The sequence below is a fragment of the Perna viridis genome, chromosome 5, assembly GCF_037379345.1.
Source record: "Perna viridis isolate PV_CMFRI_1.1 ecotype Kerala chromosome 5, ASM3737934v1, whole genome shotgun sequence".
NCBI classification, from domain to species: Eukaryota; Metazoa; Mollusca; class Bivalvia; order Mytilida; family Mytilidae; genus Perna; species Perna viridis.
The window spans coordinates 35897952-35925794 of record NC_142449.1 but is presented as its reverse complement, the minus strand read 5'-3'; the positions used below and the strand labels follow the sequence as shown (position 1 = coordinate 35925794).

At 32.4% G+C, this 27843-nt stretch overlaps 1 protein-coding gene across 2 annotated transcripts; it reads left to right on the top strand.

Moving 5' to 3' along the window:
• The first annotated feature begins 286 nt into the window (after positions 1-286).
• LOC148617257 (uncharacterized) lies at positions 287-16949 on the top strand. Of its 2 annotated transcripts, XM_088584789.1 has the most exons (6): positions 287-628; positions 4759-4921; positions 7534-7754; positions 11080-11103; positions 11997-12022; positions 14623-16949. In XM_088584789.1, the coding sequence occupies exons 1-6, from the start codon at positions 574-576 to the stop codon at positions 15037-15039; spliced, it is 906 nt and encodes a 301-aa protein (XP_088440915.1). In that variant the 5' UTR covers positions 287-573; the 3' UTR covers positions 15040-16949. The 2 variants fall into 2 exon arrangements, with proteins under 2 accessions (XP_088440915.1, XP_088440916.1); XM_088584790.1 differs by lacking the exon at positions 11080-11103.
• Positions 16950-27843: the final 10894 nt, after the last annotated feature.

Sequence of the window (27843 nt, the reverse complement as noted above, 5' to 3'; positions counted from 1 at the left end):
AATCAGAAATCTAAATGCAATTTGGATCAGATAATGGTTTTAAACAATTTTATCGCCATAAGACCAATACCTTCACACTGTTTTCAATTTTTGGAGTTTACCTAAACATTACTAATATTGTCAAAATATTCAATTCAAATACTAATAAAAAAAGGCTTTATAAGATTTCTAAATATAAAGTTGTAAAATAAATATTTATTGTGAAACTGAAACAAATTAAATTGCATGCATACAATAATCAATAACACTATTTATCTTGTCTTACCAAAGCCTACAACATAACTTTAAAAGGGAGGAAACGGTCCATTTCAATCATGTTTAACACGGCCTTTTCTGTTTAAAAATCGATGAAGTCGCTTAAAGTGGAATTATGCCTGTATCAAACTCTAAAGCAAAAATAGAAATCCAATCAATTTTCCAAATGACGGTGTAATGAACGGGATATGAATTTTAATGTAACAGAACCCGTGAATTCATTCTTTGCAACAGCACAAAAGTATAAAAAGGGAATAATCTGTTTGAGGAAATAATTGGAATGGATACTTAAAGTGTAATTTAACTTTGTGTTTCATAATGTTTGGAATTTTGGTCGTATTTCTTATTGGACATAGTTTTCCGAATTATGGAGGTAATTGTTCGATAAATCTTATTTGCCGTTACTTCAGTATTATTATAGTACTTCAATTATTAAAAATCTAAGTCTAAAATATTTGAATTTCAGTTGATTTTAACGCCTAAAAAGGACACAACTGTCGTACAAAAAATAATAAATGAATAAAATTCATGTATAGGAAGGAAATCATGACAATAGAAATGAAATAGATAACTAGAACTTAAAGGGTTAATGGTATCAAAAATGTTTCACTGTTTGTTAAAACATTATAGCAGGTGAACAAAACGCCAAATTAAAGATGGCCCAACATAAAATGTTTTGATAAAAATAACTTTAATCAAACGCAAATTGATCAAAGGAGTTGCAGTTTCAGAGGTAAATTCGTGACAATTATTTCCTGTCTTCCAAAAGTAATTTTCCGATATTGTAACATTGTAGATATTAAACATGAAAGGTCTGTAGACTAGGGAGAATAGGCAATTTTTCTAAAAAGTCGACTTAATTGAGATTTTCCCTAAAAATTCCAAATTTCAAGATAGCTATCTGATTGGTATAATGCGATTTACGGGTACGAGGAGAAATTGAAAGGAAAACGCATTTCAGATGAAAATTTCAATCGAATGAAACAATATGTATTAATGATTATTGAAATCCTTGTTTATTGACGTTTATTTCAATTTGACATATATTTCTTTGAATTTTTTATATAGATAGCAGTGTTTTATCGAATGTTTCCAATGAAAAAAAAATCGATAATTTACACTGTGAAATAAATTCCGTAATTTCACTCTCGGACTTTCTCCCGCAAAAACGTCACAACTTTGAAATCAATCCGCCGTATACAAAATTTGAAATTTATGTTTAAAATAGCAAAGAATAATCGAGAAAGTCTATGTAATAAATAGGATAATCTATTGGTTATCCTGAATAACCAAAATATGATCACTCATACAAAGAACGCAGTATGATTTAATTCGTGCGCGGAACAAAACTCGTTAAATCTAGGCGTTCATCGGCACTCGTGATGATATTTTGGTTATTCACTCCTTCCAATTAATTGTCCTAATTATCCTATTATTTTTATTTTATTAATGTTTCATCCAGACTATAAAACAACTAAAAAGTTATTTTTCTAGAAAAGTATATATAGAATCATCTTTAATTAGTTACAAGACACATTCTACAATTTTGAATAACTGATAATGGTAGAAGAAGAAAGGAACCGTTAAATAGCACCATTCAGTCATTTTCTATCTTCAATGACAGCAAAACATTCTTACACAATGATGTGATATAGTTACCTTAAACGCCGAAGTTCAATTTTTGTGTCCACAATATGTTAAAATGTCGTATATATGATGCCTGTCAAACATTCAATTTCTATCAATTAACATAACTGTTTAATTATATTAAGTATGTAAAAAAAGAAGCGACAAAAAAAAAAAAAAAAAAAAAAAAAAAAAAAAAAAAAAAACTACAACAAGAAGAAGCAAAAACAAAAAAGTACATCTATGATTAAGAATATACATCTATAGCCAGAAAATAACCATAGTTAAAACCATTCATGTTAACGTCAGAATACAACAATTGTCATCGAATTATACGAAATATAAAGATATTGTATAGGAAGGCAAAAGGTATAAACATGACAACAGAAATGAAATAGATAACTAGGACTTTAAGGGCTTGTGATATTAAAAGCGTTTTACTATTTGTTAAAACATCAAAGCAGTTGTAACAAATCCCAAATTCAAGAGGACAGACAATAACAAATACAAATAATATCAAAGACAACGTTAGGATATTAGATATTAACAACAAATACATTTTGTTCACCTGTCGGAAAACCTACATCGTTTCGCTTCTTTGTTTGCATTTGCTATTATGCAATCGTTGTATTGATCACTGTCATTTTATCGTCTTCCAGAGTTATACTTTTAATTCATTATTGTAAGTTGTTTTGCTCCTCTTTTTCATAAATTTCCAATGTTTCATTCTTATCTCATTTTGCTCCATGAAATTCGTTAATAACATGCTGTTTTCCCACCAGGATTCGAAATGTCAGTAATTTCAAAATTTGCAATTTAATTCTTACTGATAAACCGATCAAATGAGGCAAATAGGTTTATTGCGTAATAGAATTGTGGACATAAATGGTAAAACAGAAGTTTATATCTTTTATTGTTTATACAAACTCAGTAACATGAAATAAAGTCTGATTCCCAACTTGGTCAAATGCAATTTTCTACGCTTGCAAAAATCGTTTCCATAATTTGATTTGAAATGATAACGAAAAGACAGAATCTCTCTCTCTCTCTCTCTCTCTATATATATATATATATAGAAAGGTCTGAAAAATTCCCAACGATGTTAGAACTGTTAAATTTGCAATGCAAATTTTTGGTCGTTCCCTCCGCGGGACTCGAACTCGTATCGCTGTGACATCTATGGCAACACCGCCTGCACAAAGTCCGGCGCCCTAGACCATTCGACCAGTCAGGCTATATAAAATATAGCTTTCGCTGGCCGGGTCATTCCTCCTCGTAAGATAAATCTAGGGCTGTCACTTAGTACACGATGTATGGTAGTACGGGACAGTTCATTTATATGTTATTATGTAGGATAGAGGATCAAATTAATAATGCATGTCACAACAAATCAATATTATACAAACGTCTCAGAATGTGACGACTCTATTCACTACACTGCTCCATCGGATCAAATTGATACAGGGAAGATATGTAAACGTATAGAAAGGTCTGAAAAATTCCCAACGATGTTAGAACTGTCAAATTTGCAATGCAAATTTTTGGTCGTTCCCTCCGCGGGACTCGAACTCGTACCGCTGTGACATCTATGGCAACCCCGCCTGCACAAAACCCAGCGCCCTAGACCAGCGTCTCAGAATGTAACGACTCTATTCGCTACACTGCTCCATCTCATCAAATTAATACAGGGAAGATATGTAAACGTATAAAAACGCGCTTAACCTCCAGTATCCATTACGGTCAATTATTTCTGATATATTTGAACATAAACATAAAATAAGTAGTCAAAATAGTACAGAAGCTATAAGCAATAAAGAAGTGGAAATAAAAGGAAATTAATACAAATGAAATTGATAAAATCCAAAAACACGAGCTTCATGATAAATCTTGAACTTTGTTGGGGGAAAGCGCCACTATACTATAATACTATACAAAGTAAAAATACAGAAAATTAATTTGTTGACTTTCTGAAAATCCATTACCAAAAACAGAATACATCTCAATTAGACCTTGATATTGGTAATAAAACTTTTCAGAGCAGCGTATGAGACGTATTTTTTATAACCTTGGTCCAAAAGCCATACAAGAAGTCAGAATATTCGTTACTAGCTATGACATACATTAACAACATATTTATACTGAGAAATATAAATATCATATGTAGGGGAAGCTGGTATATCACTGCACAAAAAAAATTACCATTTTAAAATCATAAAATCAAAGGCGTCCAGTTTTTCCTACATTTTTGTACTGAGATGACTACTGTCGTCAAATTAGAGGTAAAGGTCTGAAAATGACCCGGAGGAAGCTCTGTTAGTAGCTTCTTTAATTTCTACTTCTGGTGGATTAATAAAGTGAAATTTCCAATTTCAGGATCATTAAGTGAACATCGTCAATATATCAATATGTAAAATTAAAAGACCAAGCATCCTTAACATTCTTGTCTCTCGCAAGATTTTGAAGGAACCCTTATTCTAATGAAAAGTGTCACACTAAAGGTGACAAATATTAAATTAAGAATTAACTAGGTGGTGTATCTTTCTTGTACAACAACTCGTCTGAGCTCGATCTGAAAAAGGAAATTACGCTTGGTTAATGTGTTCTCCAATAACCAAAGTACACACATTTTAAAATGTCCACAAAATCTGGAAAACATTACAACGTTGACATAATGTCGACAACAGATATTCAGGGACTAAAAGTCATGCCTATCATCAAAATACACATTATAAGTGGCTTGATTTGCAATTTTCCTCAAAATACAAATTTTGATTATGGTCTAGTAAATGTGTTCATTTTGAAGTATTTTCTTAATTCCGATCTTACTCGTCTATTTGAAAAGCATGTTTGCCAAAGCATTTCTTTCTTAAATTTCAGAATGCACTTTAAGTTGGGAAGTTTTTCATTTCAAGGACAACCCCAGTAAGTGGACATGGGAAGAGGCCAATGCTATATGTAAGGCCAACGGTTATGTGTTAGCCGTAGTTGATTCCAAAGAGAAATGGGAAAAAGTGGTTTACAACATCACTGGAGGAAAAAGGTAAATGTTTCTGTTTTTCAAATAATTTCATCATATTTGAATTATGCCTCCCGATTGATTGTTTCTCTTTGGACTACATAGGGATACACAAAATTTGTACCATGACGTAATTATTGTCTATTGGTCTACAGTCCACGATTTAAATGATCCAACAAATAACGTTTACATTAACGATCAAAGAATCGTAATTAAAATTGGTATTGATTAGAAAAAAAATAGTAAGCATTGTTTTAAATTTTTGGCATAACTAGCTTAGAGATTACTTACACTTCTTCATAAACCACATTGTAGAGAAATTTGACTTGATTATAAATCATATAGTTACTGCAATTTTCGATTTGTTGTTCACGTTTCAAGGAGTAACCTCTCATCATTGTATTCATGAAATATTCAACAAACAAAATATCACAACTTGTGTTTTTGTTGTTGTTTTTTGTTGTTGTGCTTTAAAAAAATCAAATCATGCAAACAAAACAAAACAAAAACATACACACATATAAGCACTTTGATGCAACCATCTGAATAAAGCATATCAAACAAACTTATCTATAGCAAGTGATGTGTTGCAAAATTCATCACTTTTCAATTTTTATTCCACATTGACTTTTAAATATGTTTGTTTGTTTGTTTGTTGGGGTTTAACGTCCGAGCAGCAATATTTCAGCTATATTCAGACGATGAACATGAAATGGATGATAAAATGAAAAAGGGGTGGGACACAAGGACAATGGGGTCGACAAATTTTGATTGCCACTGGAAATGGGGAGAGGTGGGTAGGGTCGGGCAATTTAGCCTCCTGTGGCGGAGCCCTATGATACCTACTTCGGGAAAATACCACAGTAGGGTTCTTTAACGTGAACGTGGCATCTTTCCCAACACGGTGCACCACTATGGTTTGCGGTCAGGTTTTCCGTATTATAGCCTGACAACACCAGCATGTAACACGCCAGGTGTACCCCATTCCACCACCTGGGGCACACATCCCAGTTGCTCTGTGGGCAGAGCGCCCTAGCCCCCGGCTAAGGTTCTGAGCACTGTTTAGTCGCCTTTTACGACAAGCTTAGCGCTGCTGCAGGCCTATTCTTTTAACACCCGGACCTGCACGGGGCCTTTTAAATATGCAAGGTATTATCATTATAATGCAAGATTATTTACTATAATTCAAGAATTTTTATTGAAATACAAGATTTATTAATGTGTATGGTGTTTTAATTAATATGCAGGTTTTTTTTATTATAATGCAAGAACCTTTTATCAATATGTAAGATTTTTTCATTAATATGCTAGATGTTTTTATTATAATGCAAGGATCTTTCATTAATATGTAAGATTTTGTCATTAATAGGGAAGACTTTTTTTTATTATTTTGAAAGATGTCTTATTAATATTTTTCATTAATATTTTATCTCGACATCGGAGCCGCTCTGATATAACGTCTATTTTCATTGGGTAATGTAGCGGCGTCACTAATTAGCCACAAGAGGGGACAAGAAGCGTCAGATCAGAATTAAAAAAAAAACAGACACTGAGGCTTCATGACATTTTAAAGCCCGACCTCCTTCATCGTTCGTGTCAAGTAGGGTAAAAGATATATATATGTAACAGAAAGAAAAAGAAAAAAATGAAAAATATACATACAAAATAAAAAGTTAAAAAACTTTCAATTAAAAAAAACCCAATTTTCATCCTTTTTAACACTTTTTGTAATCATACAATTTAAGGATGTTTGCTCGTCATGTTCAGCCATTTTTTCACACTTTCTTACTCTGGTTTTATCCACTTTCCCAGTGAGAACCACTTTCATAATACACATCTCAAAATGTTACTTTTAAGGAAATCCCTGTTACTTCTTCATTATTTGCATGAGTGAAACCTACTACGACAAAATATGAAAAACCTAGAGAAATTAATTTTTTCCGTCCAAATTTCAAATTCTTATATCTCAAAAACGAGCACAATGGCCCATTTATTTCTCTTTCTAGCATGAAAGATCTTAATGATTTCACAACCCTTTGAAATCCTTGTTATTCTTACATAGACCAGCGAACATCCTTAAGTGGACTACGTTTGGTAGTTACAGAATTCAGCATTAAGGCAATAGGTTGGGATGTTTTCGATACAAATGAGACATAGTACTGTCAAATTCAGATAAAATATTAATTAACATTTCTGAATGTATATGTTTTTGTCCATGTGCATCTTCGTATGTCCCTGAAATGTGTATATTTCAAATTCCATGAACATATAAACATATCATTTTAATATGTCTATGTTCAGTTTTGTATTTCGTCCTTGTGTTTTTTAAATCGCTAATATTAGCGACTTCCTGCACTCGAAATTTCACTACTTTACTTTCGCTTATGCTTCTAGCGGGAGTCACCCGATTTTAGAGCACATCGCACTCGTGCCAAAATCAGTGGCATAGACAATCTGACAATTGGGGACTTTGAAAACTGCACTCTTTGATTTCATTTGCAACTCGGCGCATGAATTTAGAAAAACAGAGTCTATGCATGAATTTCTTTTATTAGATCAGTAAATATATCATATATTCTTATCTTTTTCCTGGCGTTATAATATCATATCTAATAATATTTGTTTTATATGTACAGATATACAGCAGAAGCCGATGTATATATTGGTCTGGTATATACACCAAGTATTGAAAACTTCACGTGGGTGAACGGGATCAGAGCATCATGGACCAAATGGTTCACAAACGAACCATACTACACGGAAACACGTCATTGTGTACGACTGGACGTTTATGCTGAATATCAGTTCCGAACTACGGATTGTTCCTACAAGCATCACTTTGTATGTTCTCATGAAGGTAAGAATGAAACCTTTTAAATTAATTTAAACCAATCTAAAACACTTCCTACTAAGATCACACATGCCTGTCAAGCAAGAACGCCTAGAAAGAGGGCTGAATGCTGTGAAAGCAATTTAATTTGTGCAAACCAATTTTCGTAGATTAGGGAAAATATAAAGTTCGTGGATTCTTGAATTCGTGGTTTTGAGATTTTCAGTATACAAATCAATAGGAACCTCCTTTTCGTTGGGAACCAAATTTCGGTGTCTAGTTAACCCACGAAAACAATGAATTTTGGTACCCCACTGACAATAGTACTTTTACAGTAAAAAGATGGATGCATTGACAAAGGGCTTTTCCTGCTTTATTAAGCATGTTGCACTTGTATAAACAGGTTAATAAATATGAATAAACTAAGCCAAACTTTTGCTGAATATTACTCTCAGGGCTGTAAGAACGCCAATCAAATACACTACCAATTAAGACCGCACTTGTTTATCAATGAAATCTGGGATGAAGGTTTAATGTAAGATGGTGACATTGAATGAAGGGTTACATCTGCACTGTTTAGGCATGTATGAACAAGCCTTAAATGTATTAGCTATCAAAGTCATTTTTTTTAACTGTTACTCTATACGATCTGCGTTCGCGGTGTTTTAAAGCTAAATTGGTATTGATTCCGATTTATTCTTGAATGAATCAGACGCTCAAAGGCATTATTGTCATTTCTTCGTTAAAGACATACTGACAAAAACATTGACCGCGAAGATATAATGTCAACTTTTTGTATTACCTGACAAACATTTTGACAAACAAATGAATTTGTGTGGAAGGTTGTTACTATACAAACATACTTAATGAATATTGCAACATTTCCTTGCAGGTTTTATAACATAAAGTGGTCCATTTATATGATTCTAAAAGTTTCTAAATAGTCTTTATTTTGTCCTATTAGCCTGGACAATGTGTGCCATGTGTTTGAATCGATCTTTTCGTAATGTTACAATATAAAAAATCCACATGGGCGTTATGATTAATGGAGAATTCCAAATAAAATCTTATCAAATATTTATTTTCGTTTTAAATCAATTGTATAAATGAATATGATTTATTTTTCAAAGACCAGAGATTATTTATGGCCCAGTTAGGTTCAGCAGCTTTTTTATGTCAATTTCATTCGTATGCCATTGATATAAATACTATGCCACAGACTTTTCTGGCAAAACCAGTAAAAATAAATAGATGAAATATTAACATATCACAATTAACCAACAACCCTATATATCATGATATGCAATGTATGCGAATCGGCGTTGTATTTCTTTGTTTTGGATGTTTGCTATATCAAATGTGTCCAATTCTGATTAAGTATACTTCCGGTTTAAAGTTGTTCCATAATTGTATGGGTTATACATCACAGGTTGTACTTCATGTTTTAATCATTTCAACAAGTCGACATAAATTGATTGCCTTATTCATAGTTTAATGTAAGAAGGTGTAAAATTGTACTCAATATTTTACTTATTTCGACGTTTCGAAAAAAAATATATGATTTTGCCAACACCCGCCTTATACTTTTGAGGACTGGTTCTAGAAGTTACGTGCATTAGCTCTGTAGTGATACTGTAAACGAACTGCATCTAAACGTATGTAAAAGTCAAACTTGGACGAATGCAAGAAATATCTTCTAGATATATTATAGAACATTATAGTAAATGAGCCATTGCAAGTTAATGATACAAGTCAGATAAAGTTCTTCGTATTTTTAGAGATATATTCACATCGATAAGCAAAGTCACTTAGATGGCGATAAAAATAAACATGAAATCAATTTCTATGATAAGAGACACAGCTTGAAACATGGGAATAATCTTTTTTCTTTTTGTATTGTATGCAAATTTTAAAGATGCCCATGCAAATCAATCCATATTATAAAACTATGATTTAGAAATGTTCAACTTAATTTGCTAACGTTTGCTAATCTCGTTAAGGCAGAATCTAGATCTAGTTTGTGAAAAAACAAATTTAAATTGCGATTTTACAGATATTGATAGAATGCCTATTACCAACATTGTTCTTTGCAATATATTTGTCCAGTTTGGTGGATTCAAAAAAAGAACAGGCATTACAGTAGGTCACATTGTGCGCCTTATTTGGTATAAAATTCTATACTTCTTCAGAGACTTACCCCAGAAGAAAACGCAAAGTCTTTACATATACATTTCCGTTATTTCGATAATGTTTTATCACCAACTACTAACTAATCATTGACAATCTTCATCAATCTAATTATATGAGGGGCATGTGAATCAGGACACTGCTGAAGAAGTCATCCTCTTATTATCATGATCATATCTCGAAATACGCAAAAGATAGGTATAAATTCTTCAAAAAGTTGTGTGTCTATTGCTATTGCCTTTTAAATTCTGCGACTTCTTGAAATATTACCTCAAAACTGGTACGGTTTTCTTAATATTTGCGGTCCTAATTCTTATTCTCTGAAAAAGTGGATACAACGGCTTAAAAGAAATGTGATGTTCCCACCCTACTTCGACCGTCACCAAGACTTGATTGTGTGTCAAAGTACAACAGCCTCCAGCATAGATCTGCTGCCTTTAACAACTGAAATGATATTGAATATATCAAAGTATAAAATACAGCGCACATATCATAGTGACGCACAATTATTTGTAACGACATTGTGAACTCACCGAATTTTCTTTGTTGTGTTGATTTTAAGTTCTTCGTACTTGCATAATCATTTTTATTTCAAATATGTTTCAATGACACGTAACAGGAAGAATATTTATATTTTATTCGAACGATATATTGCGAAAAGAAGCATATAAATGTCATCTTAGCAGCTTAAGTTATAAAGCATTACAATATCGATTCATGAAACATCAAAAATATACATTCATTTCAATAAAGACAAGATTTTGTTTTAAACTTAAAAAAAAAAAAAAAAAAAAAAAAAAAAAAAAAACATAAATATTACACGCGAAAGACCTCTTGTGTTCGATTTTGTCGCGTCAACTCGTTACAATTTGACGCCATTGGTGGTTTTGGTAGCTTTTCCCCATTAACAAAATAAAAAATTCATAGAAATTGACGATAATTCATTTAGAAGAAAAGACAAAATGAATTAAACTTGCATTCTAAAAAGTCTAGATTTGAACTCGATCTTGAAACTTATGTGGTAAAATGTTTGCTGTTCTTTTATCTTATTTTCTGATTATGATTTATATCGCATACATTATGTTAAAAAACCCACACCTCTCTTGAAGGATACACAATATACATAACTACAATGTACCTATGAATTATTATGTATGTATTTCAGTTTATATCCCTGATCCGCTCAAAGGTAATAAGACCCGGCCAAAGATAAATGTTTCATATCCTATTCCAAAGCTTAGTCTAGGTGTTTGTGTATGATTTTGTTATTTTAACCACTATATTGATATTTAGTCCTTATTTGTCGTTTCCCTAATGAATATGTTTTGTTTCTATTCCAATAAAGCAGTTGATTTGTTCATTTAATTTTCTTTACGCCATCTTATTATTATCATTTTTATTATTTCCTTAAATTTATATAGCACTCCTGTTTACGCCTAGATCAACTATATATTTTCTTGTTTAGCTTCATACAATTTCACATTTCTAAACGTATCTTATTTGGCTAGAATACCAGATCACAATGAAAAAAGGGGCTTACATAATGATATTAGTAACCAACTCTCTTTAGACCCAAACAACAGTATACAAATTGATTTCCTTTTAGTATCGTCATTTGCAATTATATATCTAAGGTTTGACTGTCATATGTTTTTATTAAGAAATAACCAAAGTAGGTGTACAACGGGCGCTGATGTTTTTAATAGATCGAAAAATATAACAGTCATTTTTATAATTTAATTTTAGTACCATAATTCAATGAGTAAATCATTGAAAAATGTTGATGTCGTCACAGTCATATAAACAATTTGGTCCATGAGATAATGGACGATATTTTGTATCCAATCAGAAAACTTTTTACTTCCGAAATTAAATAATCAAATAGTAAACAATGTATATTATTTTTAATTGAGGCACAAATTAAACAATTTTAAGCTTAGCATGAGTTACTTGGTTTTCATAACACGTTACAATAAAAAAAAAATCAACCAAACAAACAAACAAAAACAAAAACAAAAACAAAACAATGCATTTAAAGGATTATTTGTTGCAATGTCTTCATCATTTTTTCTTGTTCGACAGATCCTGCGACATCGGCACCTTCCACGGTAAGAACTTGTTTAAATGTTTTTTTTTCTTTTAGGGCATATTTCAATATTTTGATAAAACACGATCCTATCTTGAATTATTTTTTTTTGTTAAATAAATTTAGAAAAAAATGTAAACAGTGATGTTTAAACAGTGCATCATTCATGTAAAGACACGCGAGTATGTTGAGAAAACAGAGGAATCATCGCCGGAAAAAAAATACTTTACTGTAAGAAACATTTCCAAAGGGGTACTTAATGATAGATGGTTTTCCAAACGTGTGTTAAAAGTACAGTATATCCATCAACCATGTTGATACTTTTTATTATTGAAATAAAACAAGATGGGATTAATAGTCTTGCTGTCTGAACGACTTGATCGTAACGAGAAATTTTAATTAATTTAATTAAAATATACATGAACCTTTCAAACGAAGATTGGTGATACACACTAAAAAAGGCAACACCTTTTCATTTTTGTCATTAAATTGCTTTATAGACCTATATAATGAAATGTATAATTATTCATTCCAATCTGTCTGCTCTAAGAAGATAATCCACAATGAAAATCCAACAGTTTCTATTGTATTTTACTGTCATTTACAGAGTTATCTCCCTTAATTTAGAATTATACAGTGCAATTTATATAATTTTTATCTCCTATGAGCGTGGGTTATATGAAAAAAAACTCATGTTAATTTCTGTTTACTATAACATTGTAAACAAAATATCAAGACTAAAAATATGTAGGTTAACCAATCATGTCTCACATTTTGCCTGATTCTTAGCTGGACATGCCAACAATATTTAAACCTTGCATTGGAACAAAAAAAAAAAAAACTTTCATCTTGTTTCTTTTTTATCTTTATCGGAAAAATTATTTGAACAAACTATATTCAATATATAATAATTGAAGCTAAAACTTTAGACTCGTTTCTGTGTTCAGCACAAATACCGTCTTATATCGAACACGACTGAAAGATTAAGAACAGTGATTACTCTTGACAATTGTTTTTTTCATTTTCCGCAATTGAACAACGTACAATGCATAAAATTTTAATATGATTTGTATTTATCACATACCTACATGAACTTTTTAAGCTTGTTTGAAAATGAAAAAATGCGAGAAAAGAAGTTATAAGTAATAATAAAAATAATACAATAGTTGGTTCTGCAGATTGTATTTTCAAGAGAAATGCATTTCTAATGAGACAGCGGTATTGCCTGAAACAAAACTAATGCCTCAAGCCGTAGGCATTATCAATCACTTTCCAAGGGCAGTCAGTATAGCGAGAATGTCCTCTACATATGCAAATATTTTGTTTATTCCTTTGAGGAATGTGAACCGTGCTTTATTAATGTCCTCTTGGCATCTAAACGAACATGAGTAAATAACGTGTAATTTATAACCAATACTGAATGTTACTTTATCATATGCTGTATCAACCCGAGACTCCTATATTACCGCCACCGACCGGTAGGTTGATACAGGTCGCGGGTTGGAACACGTGTAATACATACTTTTGCATGGCATGTTCATTATATCATATATTTTAGGTTTCATTCAAGTGTGTTTTGGGTAGGGGTGTGATATGAGTATACGATATAGATCTAGGGTGTAATATAGATTATGCGATATAGGTTCAGGTGTGTGATATAGGGCATGCGATATAGGGTTAATTATACAGAACATGCGACAAACGGTAAACGGTATAGGGCTTAAACAATAACTTATAATGCATATACCAAAAAACCGTATATTTTTATCTAAATATATGATATCGGTTTAGTATGCGGTACAGTGTAAATGATACAGGTCGTGATGCAGACCAACGGAAAGAACCTAGTATATACAAAACATTTGTATTAAGTACTAAATATATGATAATACTGAATATTTCATGTCAAAATTTATATCACATTCGGTATCAACCCGATACTCCTATATCACTCCAAGGGCCACCTGGCTGCAGAGTGATAAAGGTCGAGGGTTGATACCCTCATTATATTGACTGCCTTTGGGAAGTGATTGATAATGCCTTCACTGTTCACATTCCACACCGAAGGTTGTCGTAAACAACATGGGTATCTTCGCTTCGACGAAAGAAATAGCCGTTTTGATGTTTAAAACGGTATTATCTGCGTTATTCCATTCATTTTTGTCATTGTATATTCAAAACAACAATTTTTTAAAGAATATAGTCATCAGTAGTATGAATAGTGAAATTGCCATCTAAATCACGCCGCCATTTGCAATGTCAATTTCGGGTGTCAATTTCACAGAATGAAAGCCCACAGAGAAATAAACTATTAATGTATTACCGGTAGTTAGGGATTGGAATTATAAGTATTAAACACTGTTTTTCTAGAATTTATTGAAGTGTTAAACCGGACTATTCACTCACAAACCTGATATTAAATTCCTTCGGACTTTTATTTGTTTTGTGAGTGAATGGTCCGATTTTACACATAGATAAATTCTGAAAAAAAAACTGTTTAATCGTATAGTAAGGCATATACATAAAAGGTATATTTTTATTTAAATATATGATATATAAGATATATAAGCTCGTTCTTCTCTGATATGAAATAAAATAAATATGAAAGCTATTTGCTTACAGGATGATGGTAATAAACAGAAAACCTCTATGATCGTAGGGATGTGTATTGGCTTTGGAGTGTTTTTAGCCATAGGACTACTCATATGCCTTATGTGTAAATGTTGTTGTCAGTTCCAAGATAACAAACTACTACCATCTCCAAAAAAGATGAAATTACCTACAAGATCCAAACCAAAACCACTGCAATACGAAGTTTACATGAATCAAGTTGAAGGTGTCAACTACAATCGAGCTCGTTCAAGCGCATCAACAGCAATGCCGAACAGTCGAAATGAGTTCAGAGATGACGTGTTCGAAGATGATTGGACAAATGGACCGGTCATAGGCGTTGAACCGTACCACCAGCCGAGCAGAAGTTTAAATGATTCTGTCTCTCCAACTTCAGATAAATCTGAGGAGTATCTTCACTTTATGTGAAAAGGGGGGCATTTTTCGTAGCAAGTAATAGCATTGGTTTGGATCATATCGTGACACTTGTCCATCCATTCATTGTTATCATACATTTAATAAGAAAACTACAAAGCCTTTTAAATCACATTCCTTCAGCATTGCTAAAAAAAAACTTTCATTCTGGTCACTATTGACTCGATGGAGGTTTGTTTCCTCAAGCACGGAGAAGGGAGATAATATCTGCACATTCATTTATCAGTAAACTGAACAATTCGTTGCCTTTGTCGTTGATATTGCATACTTTTGTTTCTTTCATAACTATAGTCAGCTACACGCCATCGTCATATCTGTGTTTTTGTCATATTTTAGTCGACGCCAATCAAACATTTCATATCGTTTTAATTTTGTTACTTGCCTTCAAGGCTTAGTTTCAATTCAAGTACATAAAATGTGAGCAAAAAAAATAAATAAATAAAAAAAATTAAGAAAAAAAAAAGAAGAAAAAAGTACTACGATAAACAATTCTCCAGGTTAATTTTTGTTACCTGGAAGCTCGTAGAAAGGAGTTTTGGGTTTCGGACTCACAATGAGCAAAATTGTATACCACTTGATATCATTTCGAGAATCTAAGTGTGATACATAATAACAGCGCAACGGCATATCTATCATTTTTTGTGGGATAAAAAAAAGAGGGAGAAAAGTTTATCTGTCGTTAAAGTGGCGGTCGCGACCATCCCAACAGTGTGAAAGCTCCTCGGAGACAATTAATTTTTAGAGACAGGAGCCCTGACATTGTGGGGATGGGTGACGACCAAAGATTTTCAAGATTTCAAGATAATACATTCAACGTAATAAAATAACAATATAGTATTCACAATAACAATAGACAATATAATCATACATGGTTTTAAAATAATGCAGCTATTCTTTTGTATAAAAATACAAAGTCGTTTGTAAACCTCAACGTTACAAATTGATAGCAAACCTTCCATTTTAACTAAACTTGAATATTTGATAAAGTATTCTGGTAAAAATCTATTTCTCAAACTGACAATTACTTCACTTTGACATATAAATAACAGATGAAATTCATCGCCAATACCATTTCCACATAGGGTATACTTTTCCACCCTCCTGTTTCTACAGGAATTCTCAAATTAGAAACTCTAAATTTTGTTAACCATACTCTTTTTTTTCATTCAACCGAATTAAATATTTCTCTAAACCAAATTCTTAAATGAAGATGTTGAAATTTCATTATCCCATCTTGCAATAAAATGATCTGATAAAATCTGCTTGAAACACATCTTCTTTTGATAAAAATCTGATTGATTCACAAAGCTTATGAAATGTCTTTCATGTTTCGTCATGACGTAAAATGACGTAAAGTGACGTAAAATGAGAAGAAATATTGCAACTTGGTAGATACTAGCATATTACCATATCATTCTGTTCAACCATTAAAACAGAAAAGTTTTGATTTGTCAAGTAGGTCAATAAAATTAGACTTGATATCTTCAACTTGCATCACATCTTTGCTTGTCGTTTGTCATAGGGGATATGGTATATTGGGTATGGTGAAAAATAATTACGGAGTTTTTTGATGGAGAGAAGTGGTGTAAAATCATAAGGTCATGAAAGATTTTTTTTTGGAAATGTACTGTTTGATTTAAATACTCTAAATTCAGAAATCAAGCAATTTTTTATCGCGAAACTGGCTCTAAATCGTTATAATAAAAACTCGGTGTATAAACTATTTTATATTATTGGTGCATTGAATTTTTTTTTAACAAAATCACACTTTCTGTTAGCATTACAAAATCACAAGTATGAATGTACGCAATAATTGCTGGATTAACAAGATACTGACGGTGAATTGTCTGTTATTTTGTAACTCATGTGTCATCTATATTTCATGTAAATAATCTGAGAAATAATTGTGTTTTATTTTCTGTAATTTAAACCTACTGTTGTTTAATTTATATTTTTAACAAATGGGTATTGCCTTATGTGTGATTGAAAAGTACTAATGGAAGCATATACAAACCTCAATATTCTTTTTAAAAAAAACAGCATGACATTTAAGTTAACCGTGCCAAGGGAAATCAAGGGAACTGAGATTCGAACGGTAATCAAAAAGACCACAATGGAATGGCGACTAGAAAAAGAATAATAAACAACACCAAATAACAAATTTTGAAAATAACATGCCTTAGAAACAAAAAGAAATAAGCAAACCATACTACACTCTCTTCTTACAGTCCTATACTGCCTGGGTATAATAAAATCTGAAATCTAACAAAATAAATAAAACAAAAACAAAAACGGTAGCGTAAGCGTATTCTGCTTTTCTAGAAATACCATGAAATGCTGCGTCCGGGGTTGACGAAAATCATTATAACAAGGTGAACAAATCAGTTCCCATGGTGCAGATGAATAATACGCCAAAAAGATCGACGAGTACATGATGACGACCACAAAACGTTTGTGGTGATGAATTGAATCATTTAGCAACAAAACCTTTTTCCAGAAACCTAATGGTTTACCTATATTACGTCTCATTTAATTTGATAATTATTATTCATTCGGAATTTTAAGACTAGAAGTTGAATAGATTCTTTTTTTATACTTTATTTGCATACCAATAATGATATTTACTCATATGCCTGAATCAAATAACATCAAATGGAAACGTAGAACACCAAGCTGCGAAACAGCGTCTGACGTACTAGTAAGAGACGGAACGAACGTCTGCCGCGGCATAGAGCTTGGTGGAACACAGTTATGTTCAACACATAAACGTCGAAAAAATAAAAATTATCAGTTTTGTGCACAAGAAATAAGAACAAAATGAAATTACAATCCTATTTTGATTACACACACACACACACACACACACACACACACACAAAATGAATATGTATGACATATGTGGTGAAGCGTGCTATCAGACATGTTCAACAACAAATACACAAATCTTCACTTATCGAGCGGTAATGTGGCAGTTTTTTTTAAATTAAGATTTCTACTGCTGTTTTCCTACGCCTCAGTTGTTTTTTTTTTATATAATACAGTGATCTTGTACAATAGTATTATTAAGGTATCTCCAAAAAGTTTCAAACACGTACGAAAAAGGTCATTTACCAATATGTTCACTCGTTTTGTGTATACATTATGTAACTGAAAGAGATACTGAAATCTACAAGACAATGTATGTTTATAAGAGAAGGGAAACCCAATTATCGGTATATTTTTACGGAAAACAATTATCAATCTTACAAATATACAAATGATTAAACTATTACCACAACGGACATTTTGTTTGACAATATGTTATCATCAGATAGTACACATTCATAGATTTTCTTCACTATATGAGACAGACCTGATTTAATTGCAAACGAAAAAAAAATAAGAACGCAAGTTTGATTCTATGTCAGCTGAATAACACTATACGGATTAAACAATCCTTAATTCGGCGGTCATTTCAACCCCAAAAGAATTGAAACTAATGTCATTTAAGAAACCCAGGCGCTTGTTTCTTTTCTTGACCAACGCAAATTTGTTTGACAATATGTTATCATCAGATAGTACACATTCATAGTACAATGCTTCATTTGCTTTTTTACTTGCTTATTATTTTCACTATATGAGGCAGACCTGATTTAATTGCAAACGAAAAAAAGAACAACGCAAGTTTGATTCTACTTGTATGTGAGCTGAATGACACTATACGGATTAAACGATCCTTAATTCGGCGGTCATTTCAACCCCAAAAGAATTGAAACTAAATTTAAGAAACCCAGGCGCTTGTTCCTTTTCTTGACCAACGCATATTAAGCAATAAAATATATTTTATAAAGAAGCGACGATTCTAATTTCTACGGTGTCAAGATAAGTAACATTCCATATTAGTTTTTTAACTCAAAACTCCAGCGGAAATACATGCACCTATCCTCACTTTTCTACAGCAAATTAGTTTGTAAACCAAGTTTAAGCTGGGTTTAGGTTATCTCATCTTTTTCATCTTTTGTAAAAGCCGTGAAGTACGGAAGCCCGTTAGCACCATGTGAAGCTCTTTTTTTTTTTTATCTTGTTATAACAACTTAACTATCTTGTTATGTCAACTTAGCTAACTTGTTATATCAACTTAGTACATGTATATAAACGGCCACATCCCAAAACAATTGCATTAAAAATGGACCAAGAAAGGATATGCTGCTTTTATTTTGACCTTGGATTTAGATATTCTGAAATATCAGAGTTTTTGCACAACATCATCATATTACTGTTAATTTTTTGCACTAAATGTCCCATACAACCACATAGCCAATGACAATTGTCCGGCGTCAGATCCCTCAATCTCATTAGATTTCAGATTTCACACAATACGTATGCTATGCTGTGGGAGTTTAGAAGGTCCCTGATAAAAAAATATGACTTGTCATTTTTAATCAGGATATAAAATACTTAAAACTTTGTTGAAATGAACTTTGTTCTTCAAGGCAAGCTTACATGATTACAAAAAACTCTTCGAAAGGCAGCTTTACAATGAAGTGCATACCTCACTGAAAACAATTCTACAATTAATTTTCTCATTGAAGACTAAGTTACCATGAATAATGTATCCCTGATTTCTTAACAACTGCAGTTAAACTAAATTAAAATCTAAAGCAATCTTTATTTAAATTTCTACTACTTTCAACTTAATGACAATTAACTTTGCCTCTCCATATTTTTTCCAACAAATATAGTTTTACCAACTTGAAATTTACTTTCTACCTCATGTTTCTTATCAAAGGCAGTTCAACTAAATCCAAATTTAAAGCAGTTCAACATGAATTAAAATACAATTAACACTGTTCCTCAGTTTTCATAGCAATCAAAGACATTTTAACTAAATAATCAAGCTGTTCTACTAAATTTAAACAAATCTTTGACCCTATATACCTAAGTTGATATAACAAGTTAGCTAAGTTGATAACAAGAGCTTCACATGGTACTAACGGGCTTCCATAGTGAAGTGTTTATTTTCTGTAGTGATTATTGTACAAAGGGGGATAACTCTGCATGGAATGAGGTAAAATGATAGATTTAATGATAGTTTCTCCTGTCCTGTACGAAACATTTATTCGCGGATTAAAATACCATTTTTAAAAAAAATATTTTTTTTTCAATAAGAAATACAATTGTGTACTGCATTTTAAGAACGACTTCAGTGCTATTTATAGTATATTCACTAGTTCATATTCAAGACGAACATACCGTAAATCATGTTTATCTATACTAAAGTCGTCATAAAACTACACTTCGTTTTTTGTAATTTGTTGTTGTTTAGGGGTAAATGAATTGCGCGCATAAAAAAGAAAGGTGTACATTGTATAGATTAATATGTTTTTTTTTTCAGTCAATCTGATAATATCTTTGCTCTGGTTACTCAAATATTCATTGTGATTTTGGTTGTTCTGTCTGCTTTCCTAGCATTAATATTGTCATTTTCTTTTGTTTTCGTTTCATTCAGTCAATTATTGTTTTGTGGCAATTGGATTATTTCTTGGGCATTGTTATCGAAAATAACGAAATGCATTTTCATAAGAATACGGTGTCCAGCTTGTCTCATATATCTAGGTGACTTCCTTGTTGCCCTACATTTACAAAACTACAGGTATAAAGGGTAATATATTTTGAGGAATAGGTATGTGGGACAATCAAGATTTTTAAACTATGGACGAATTTTCGGTCCAATGCTACAAGTCTGGAATCTATGTCTGCGTACTGGGTCTATTGTAAGTTCATTCTGTAGCCTAATATATCGTTTTGGGAGTCTGAAATTGATCAGTGCCTTCTTTAGGCATTTATCTAGTCTGACACCCCTTACTTGGAGCTGGACCATGGGTCTTTTATTGGCGGCTTACTGTTCTTTCTGGTAATTGAGTACAGTGACGGATCCAGAGGGAAGTGCAGGGGGTTGGCACCTTTTTTTATTGGATTGATTGATTGATTATTAGGGTTTAGCGCCCGTGCAGCAATATTTCAGCTATATTCAGGCGATGAACATGAAATGGATGATAAAATGAACATGAAATGATGATGAAATGAAAAATGTGATGGACACAAGTATCGACAAACTTTGATTTTAATTCGTAAGTTTACTTGATATTTTTTTTCAGTGTGGAAATAGGGAGAGGTGGGAAGGATCGGGTAATTTAGCCTCCTGTGGCAGAGCCCTGTGGTTCCTACACGGGGCGAATACCACAGAAGTGTTCTTTAACGTGCGAGGAACGTGGCATCTTTCCCAAACCGCTGCACCATTATGGTTTGCGGTCAGGTTTTCCGTATTATGACCAGACGACCCCTGCATGTAACATGCCAGGGGCACACAACACAGTTGCTCTGTGGGCAGGGCACCACACTCCCCGGCCAGGGTTCTGAGCACTATTTAGTCGCCTTTTACGACAAGCTTAGAGCTGCTGCGAGGCTTTTCTTTTGACACCCGGACCCACGCGGGATCTTTTTTATTAAAAAATTTGTCATTTTCATGTGTAAAAAAATATCCTATCATCTCCTTTTTCTGAGGACTGGCACGTACCCCTCCTTTTCAAAGTGTTTGGACGTGGCCCTACAGTAAGGTGAATTTGTCGGAACATCTTTACCGTGTACGGGTGATTAAAAGTTCCTGAATGTGTTAGCTGTTAAGTCAGAACCTTCAAATCCCTCTAGATCATGAAACCATAAGTTTTCTACGTATAAATGTGGAACTATTTGAAGCTCCACTTAACAACAAACGAGTTAACAAATAGTTAGTATACCTGTAGTTTGTTACATATGTTTTGGACTGTATCTTGCATTATAAGCCCTATATATCGAACGTAATGAAAAAAAGCAATCATGAACGGTACGTGATAGGGAAAATGCTATACCTGAATCTGACAGCTGTCTTACATACATGTAGTTAGAAAAATATGTAATAAAGCCTTGTTTAGTTAAAACATTGTTTATTGGATAAAAATGGATGGACGATGTGCATTTTTGTACACCTGTGAGATGCTATTCTAGAAGTAAAGAGTTGTAAAGAAAACAGTTCAAAATCAATATCAAATATTTGAAATAACTCAAAATTCATAAAACCGCGGATCACATAAGCTATTACATGTATAATAAATCATTTTTATATTTCAAAAAATACATATTCATTTGTAAAATATTTGGTATACATAATATTGCAAATCTTGTCTTTAAACGTTCAATATATTAAACTTTTATATCAATTGGCAAGACAAAATCTTCACCCAATTTTTACTAAAACGATAATTAATTTTTTTTAAAATTGTTTTTTTTGCAAGTTTTATACTCTAAAACTCATGTGGGACAATCAATTTTTCGTTTGGGGCAATCAGCTATAAACCTTATAATATCTAGTATCATAAGTAGTGATATCGACCTCGCGACTTGGCCTCAGACTAATAATTAGCTAAATCTATACATGGCCTTCATTATAAATGCAGCGGAAAACGAATTTGATTTTCTTCCTTTGTTTTCGTAAGCGATTGTAATATTAGAACCTGGAAGTTTCAATGAATCGGCAAACTTTAATTATTCATAAAATCGACATTACATCATCAACGGATCGAAAAAAAAAAGACAAATGTTACCCGACATTGAATGGCCGTGGATAAAGTAAATAAATTGGAGATCTGCAACATGTGACATTTTTGACGATGGATTGTTACCTTTCTGAGTGGACGGCAATATTCTTTGTGTTTAATGCAAGGCCACAAGCTGTGCAGCATGTACAAACCACGACGTGTTGATTCCACGAGAAAAATGATGATTTTTATGTCTTTCGTACATCATTACGCATAATCAGTTCAAACTGAAGGAATTAATATAAATAAAAGAAAGAACATAAAACAAAAACAAAAACTAACAAAAAAAAAAAAAAAACAAAACAAAAAAACGAGTAACTCTTTATGAAATATACCATACAAGTTTTAAAATGGGTTAAATAACTGATGAAATATCGATTGTTATCGAAGATAACATGAATCAACTTTGTGATTTTTCATCTCTGTACAGTATTGTTCTAAAACACATGTACATATTCAATGTACACAGCAAAAATACAGCGCTACTATATAGTGGTAATAATTCAAACTATTTTTGGTACTCCAGTGGGAACAAAGTGTGTCCTTCTACTCACCGATCTATTTATCATTTGTATAATGTCGACTTTATTTTCGCTTTTTAGCTGAAGCAGTTCATTAGTATGATAGAACCATTTGACATATTGGTTATCTAAGTAGTATCTGTTCCAAAGAATAAAAGGACATCATGGACTTTGAGAAAACTCAGTTCGTATCTTGAAAAACTCTTAGAAATCGACGAAAGAAAAAAAAACAAAAACAAATACAAAACAAACGTAATGAAATTTAATGTAGTACCGTCATTTTTTGGGGTTTTCTTGTGGTATTTCTACACCCACCTTTTATGTGCAGTTTCTGTATCTCAACTCATATACACGTTATTTGATAAATGAACGAAGCAACCATTTAACGTTTTTGTGGTATTGAACAAGTTAATGGGATTTCCAAATAAAAATTAGATGCGAGGTTCTACAGCATCTGTGATGGACTTATTGATCGATATGGTGTATCCAGATAGATGACTTAGTCACAATTATATCACCTCAGATGACATAAACAACACATTTTGTTTCCCCAGAAACAAAGATTATGCTAAATCTGTCGATGCATTTGGTCCATGCTCTCGGATTTGATGGAGTCACAATTATATCTAGAACTCAATGACTTAACTTTTGACTTTTTAAAGAAAATGTTCTTTCGATTCATAAAAAAGAATTAATAGAAAAACATCAAGAACTATGACCCTCGTCTTTTTCTCAAAATATTTGAATACAAAAAAATACGTATTCGAGCTACAGCTCATCTCAGTACGAATGTTAATGTTTTAAATACCGTTATATTTGGAATTTGTACTTGTTGTCCATCAATAGAATGCAAAACAAAAATGCAATTTACAATGCAATGGGTTTCTGAGAAACATAACACTATTTTGTATAATGTCGACTTAATTGTGGGAAACGAAGGTCTTGCGGTCTTTATTTTCGCTTTTTAGCTGATGCAGTTCATTAGTATGATAGAACCATTCGACACTCATCGTTCCGTCCTCCATTTTGTCCTTTAATTCGCTCATCACACTTTTGCATCCATAAGAGCACCTGTTTTTTTTTTTTTAATTTTTGATTCGACATTGACTTTGTTATTGACTCGGACAAATAGAAGGTGCCCACTCCTCCTTTAATTTATAAATACATTAAAAAATATCAATATTGCATATGAATGACTGGTTTAAAAAATAGTCTAAATATACAAGGGATTTCGTTCAAACCATGCACTGGATGCATTTTTAATAGATTGTGCACCTGTCCTATTATTTTTGTCTTAAAGAAAACGTTTTTGCAACATTGACTGACTCAGACATGAGGATACCCAATTTGAAACTTTTTGGAGCAAACCATCACGCCGGTACATGATCTTGAACCCTGAAGTAATTTCTTGGCTAGTAAAAGTTCACTTGAAGAGTCATTAAGCGGACATTCAACGCTTCTCTAGAAATATTGAAACTGACGCCTGGATTACTGGTACAAAGTTTAAAAATCCAAATTTTCTACAGTCTTCTCTTCTTGTGTTGTTATTGTTTGGTATATCTGTAATTACCTTTCCATTCCTTAAAATTACTTCATCTTTATCATAGATATGCGCAACATACGGTTATGCCAGACGCAGATGAAAAGGAATGTTCTGTGTAAAGTAGTGTACATAGGTGAGCTGAGAAAGCATTTTATGACCTTCAAGATATACTGCATTTAAAAAAAAAACCTTACGTGTAAATAAGCGTAATACAATGTAATGACACAAATAAACTCGATATGTTCCTTCTATTTGAAGTCTATGAAGAACATTATTTTTAAAGTACTACACAAATTTCAGAACATAATTTATACGATATATAAACGCAAATCTATATAAATCAATATTCAGGCGATGTGATTTCTTTTACTGCATTTTTATGATGGGAAAAAGATCGGACATGATGAACTGGTCAGCGTATAACCTAAACACAAAATAGTAAATACTTTCAGAGTTCAACAAGTGTACTAACTCTGCAAGGCACCGACAAGAAGTTATAAATACGCGGTAAGGGAACGATGACACCCCATCAAAATAAAACTTGAAAGTAAAATAACGACACAAAGACACATTAATAATGACCAACATCTCCTGACTGTGGACAGGCGCATGTCTGCGTTGGGGTTACATTTAAGGAGTAATCAAGGGAACCAAGATTCTAGTGGAAATCAGAAGAATATAAGCCGGGGACAAAGACAAGGCATGGAAAACAGACAATCACAACAAAGAACATAAAATAATCAAAATAATACATACAAAGTAACAAAAGTAAATGAGCAACTCGGACCCCACTAAAAACTGGAAGCATGGACCACGGGCACCGGAAGGGTAAGCGTCCTCTAAATAAACGTGTAAAAGCACGAATATAAACAAATTATTAATAAGGAATATAGCTTAAAATACACATGCATTTAAATAAAAAAAAGATCTATTATCTATGAAAAACTACGAAAGCCCGTTCATTTTCGTAGACTAAAAAATGATTTCGTGTCACAAATACGCGTATCTGCTCGAGAGTATAACGCGAAAAGTATTCTTTTAATAAACGAAATTTAGCTCAAAGGGCTTGCGTATAAAAAAAGAGGAATATACTAATATGGTTAATCTTTTCAAAAGATGATCATCATGCTGATACAATTATCATTTTGAATAGTAGTTTTGGTTCATTAATGTATTTGATGTATTTGCCTCTCAGTTTCCTTAACTTCATCGAATGCTCAAGGGTTTGTAAAATATATCTCACATTATTATAAACAAATGTTACTTGAAATGTGATTTTCGGAACAATGAAAACATTTACTGTGAAACATGTGATGTGCCTGGTCATCTCTGTGTAACATGTGTGTTAACTCAGTATCGACCTCTGAACAAACTGTATGGCTAAGCGAAGAAACGAGAGAAACTGTAGTTACAGGGAACAATTTAACGCACTGATTATTATTAAACTTTCGAGTCATTATTACAAATTGAATGCATAGCAGCATGTGTTGTATAATGTATTTGATAAACAGAAAAATTAGGATTTTAAAAGATACTTGTTTAACTTGCATAAATTTTCATTTTTTAAGTATTTACAAGAAAACTGCAGATGCAGTGCAGGTCATGTCATACTTTATTGAACATAACAGTGTCTGTATACCCTTTGGAGGATATTCGTAGCCTTTGAATTTTCGAGAGACGTTAATTTATGACCAAAAATTAACGCGATTCTCCGCTTCATTATTTTTTAAATAAAATCCTCTCTTTCCTATATACTTGACTTAATCAAATTTAGTAAAAACCTCTTTCACAGAATGTGTAATATTACAGTATAAATATTATGTAATTATGCATTCTGATTACTGTTTTTGAGAAAAAATGCAGGGACAATTGAGGTGTAAAAATGTTTTCGTGTGTCCCTTTTCTTTAGGTTTCTCTTGCGTGTGTCTAAATTTCCAAATATTATTTACATATCACTGCTTTGATGTTAAAATGTGGTTTGTGGTTAGAAAGCTAAGGTGAAGGCTGAACAGTTGTATCAATGTATCAGTAGATATTATTCTATACCAGACACCACGTCGGTAAAGAAAACGGTTTACTACATTATTGAGACTAGAGCTAGATGTAGATGACATAAAGGAAAAAGTTCTACTATAGTCATAGTTTAGATCAGATACTGCTACGGGAAAGGTGACTTAAAGGAAACAGGTCTGCAACAGTCATGCATCAGAAAAGAGACTGCTACGGAAAATATAACTGAGAGGAAACAGATCTGCAACATTCATACATCAGACCAGAGACTGCTGCGGAAAAAAATGACGCAAACAGGTCTGCAACAACCACTCACCAGAAAACAGACTGCTACGGAAAATATAACTGAGAGGAAACAGATCTGCAACATTCATATATCAGACCAGACACTACTGGAAAGTTGTGTGTCACAAAACAACCAACACTCGCTTCTTCCTAAAAACAGAACTCAAACAATTTTATTTTGCAACAAATATGCGTAGGTATAAAAAGTCAAACAGATAATGCATAAAACTTTGAAGAAAATAATGAGGGATATGAGGACTCGGTTAATTTATCCCTACATAACTTATGATAGAACTTCTAATGCATGGTGCTTCATTAATAACCAGTTTCATATAACGGGGATTCGTCTTTTTAAATAACTAATAAAGTTTCATGTCAGCCGTTAATGGGTTAATATCGGTGCGTATCATTGTTCGCACCTTGGCTAATTTTTTTTAATTATAGGCCACTTCTTGTATATTCATTCTACATCTGTTCGGGTATTTATTGCGAGTCGCATAAATCAGTTAGAAATAATATAAAATAGGCACGGCTCTTTAAAAATACAAAATATTTACTTTTTGTATAAGATCACATTAAATGACGTAATAATTTTAGACATTTTTATTTTTATAAAGTAATCATTGATAATTATAAAAAAAGGTTTCCCGCAGCAAGTACATGTACAAGGCGAATATTACATATTGTACATGCACGATAAACCGACTAAAATTTGAAATGTTAATATATGATAATAACACATAATAGTATAATTTGAGTAATATCATTTATTTCTATCTGATAATACAGTAAAACTGAGGGTTCCAATTGCCCACAGCGGATGTAG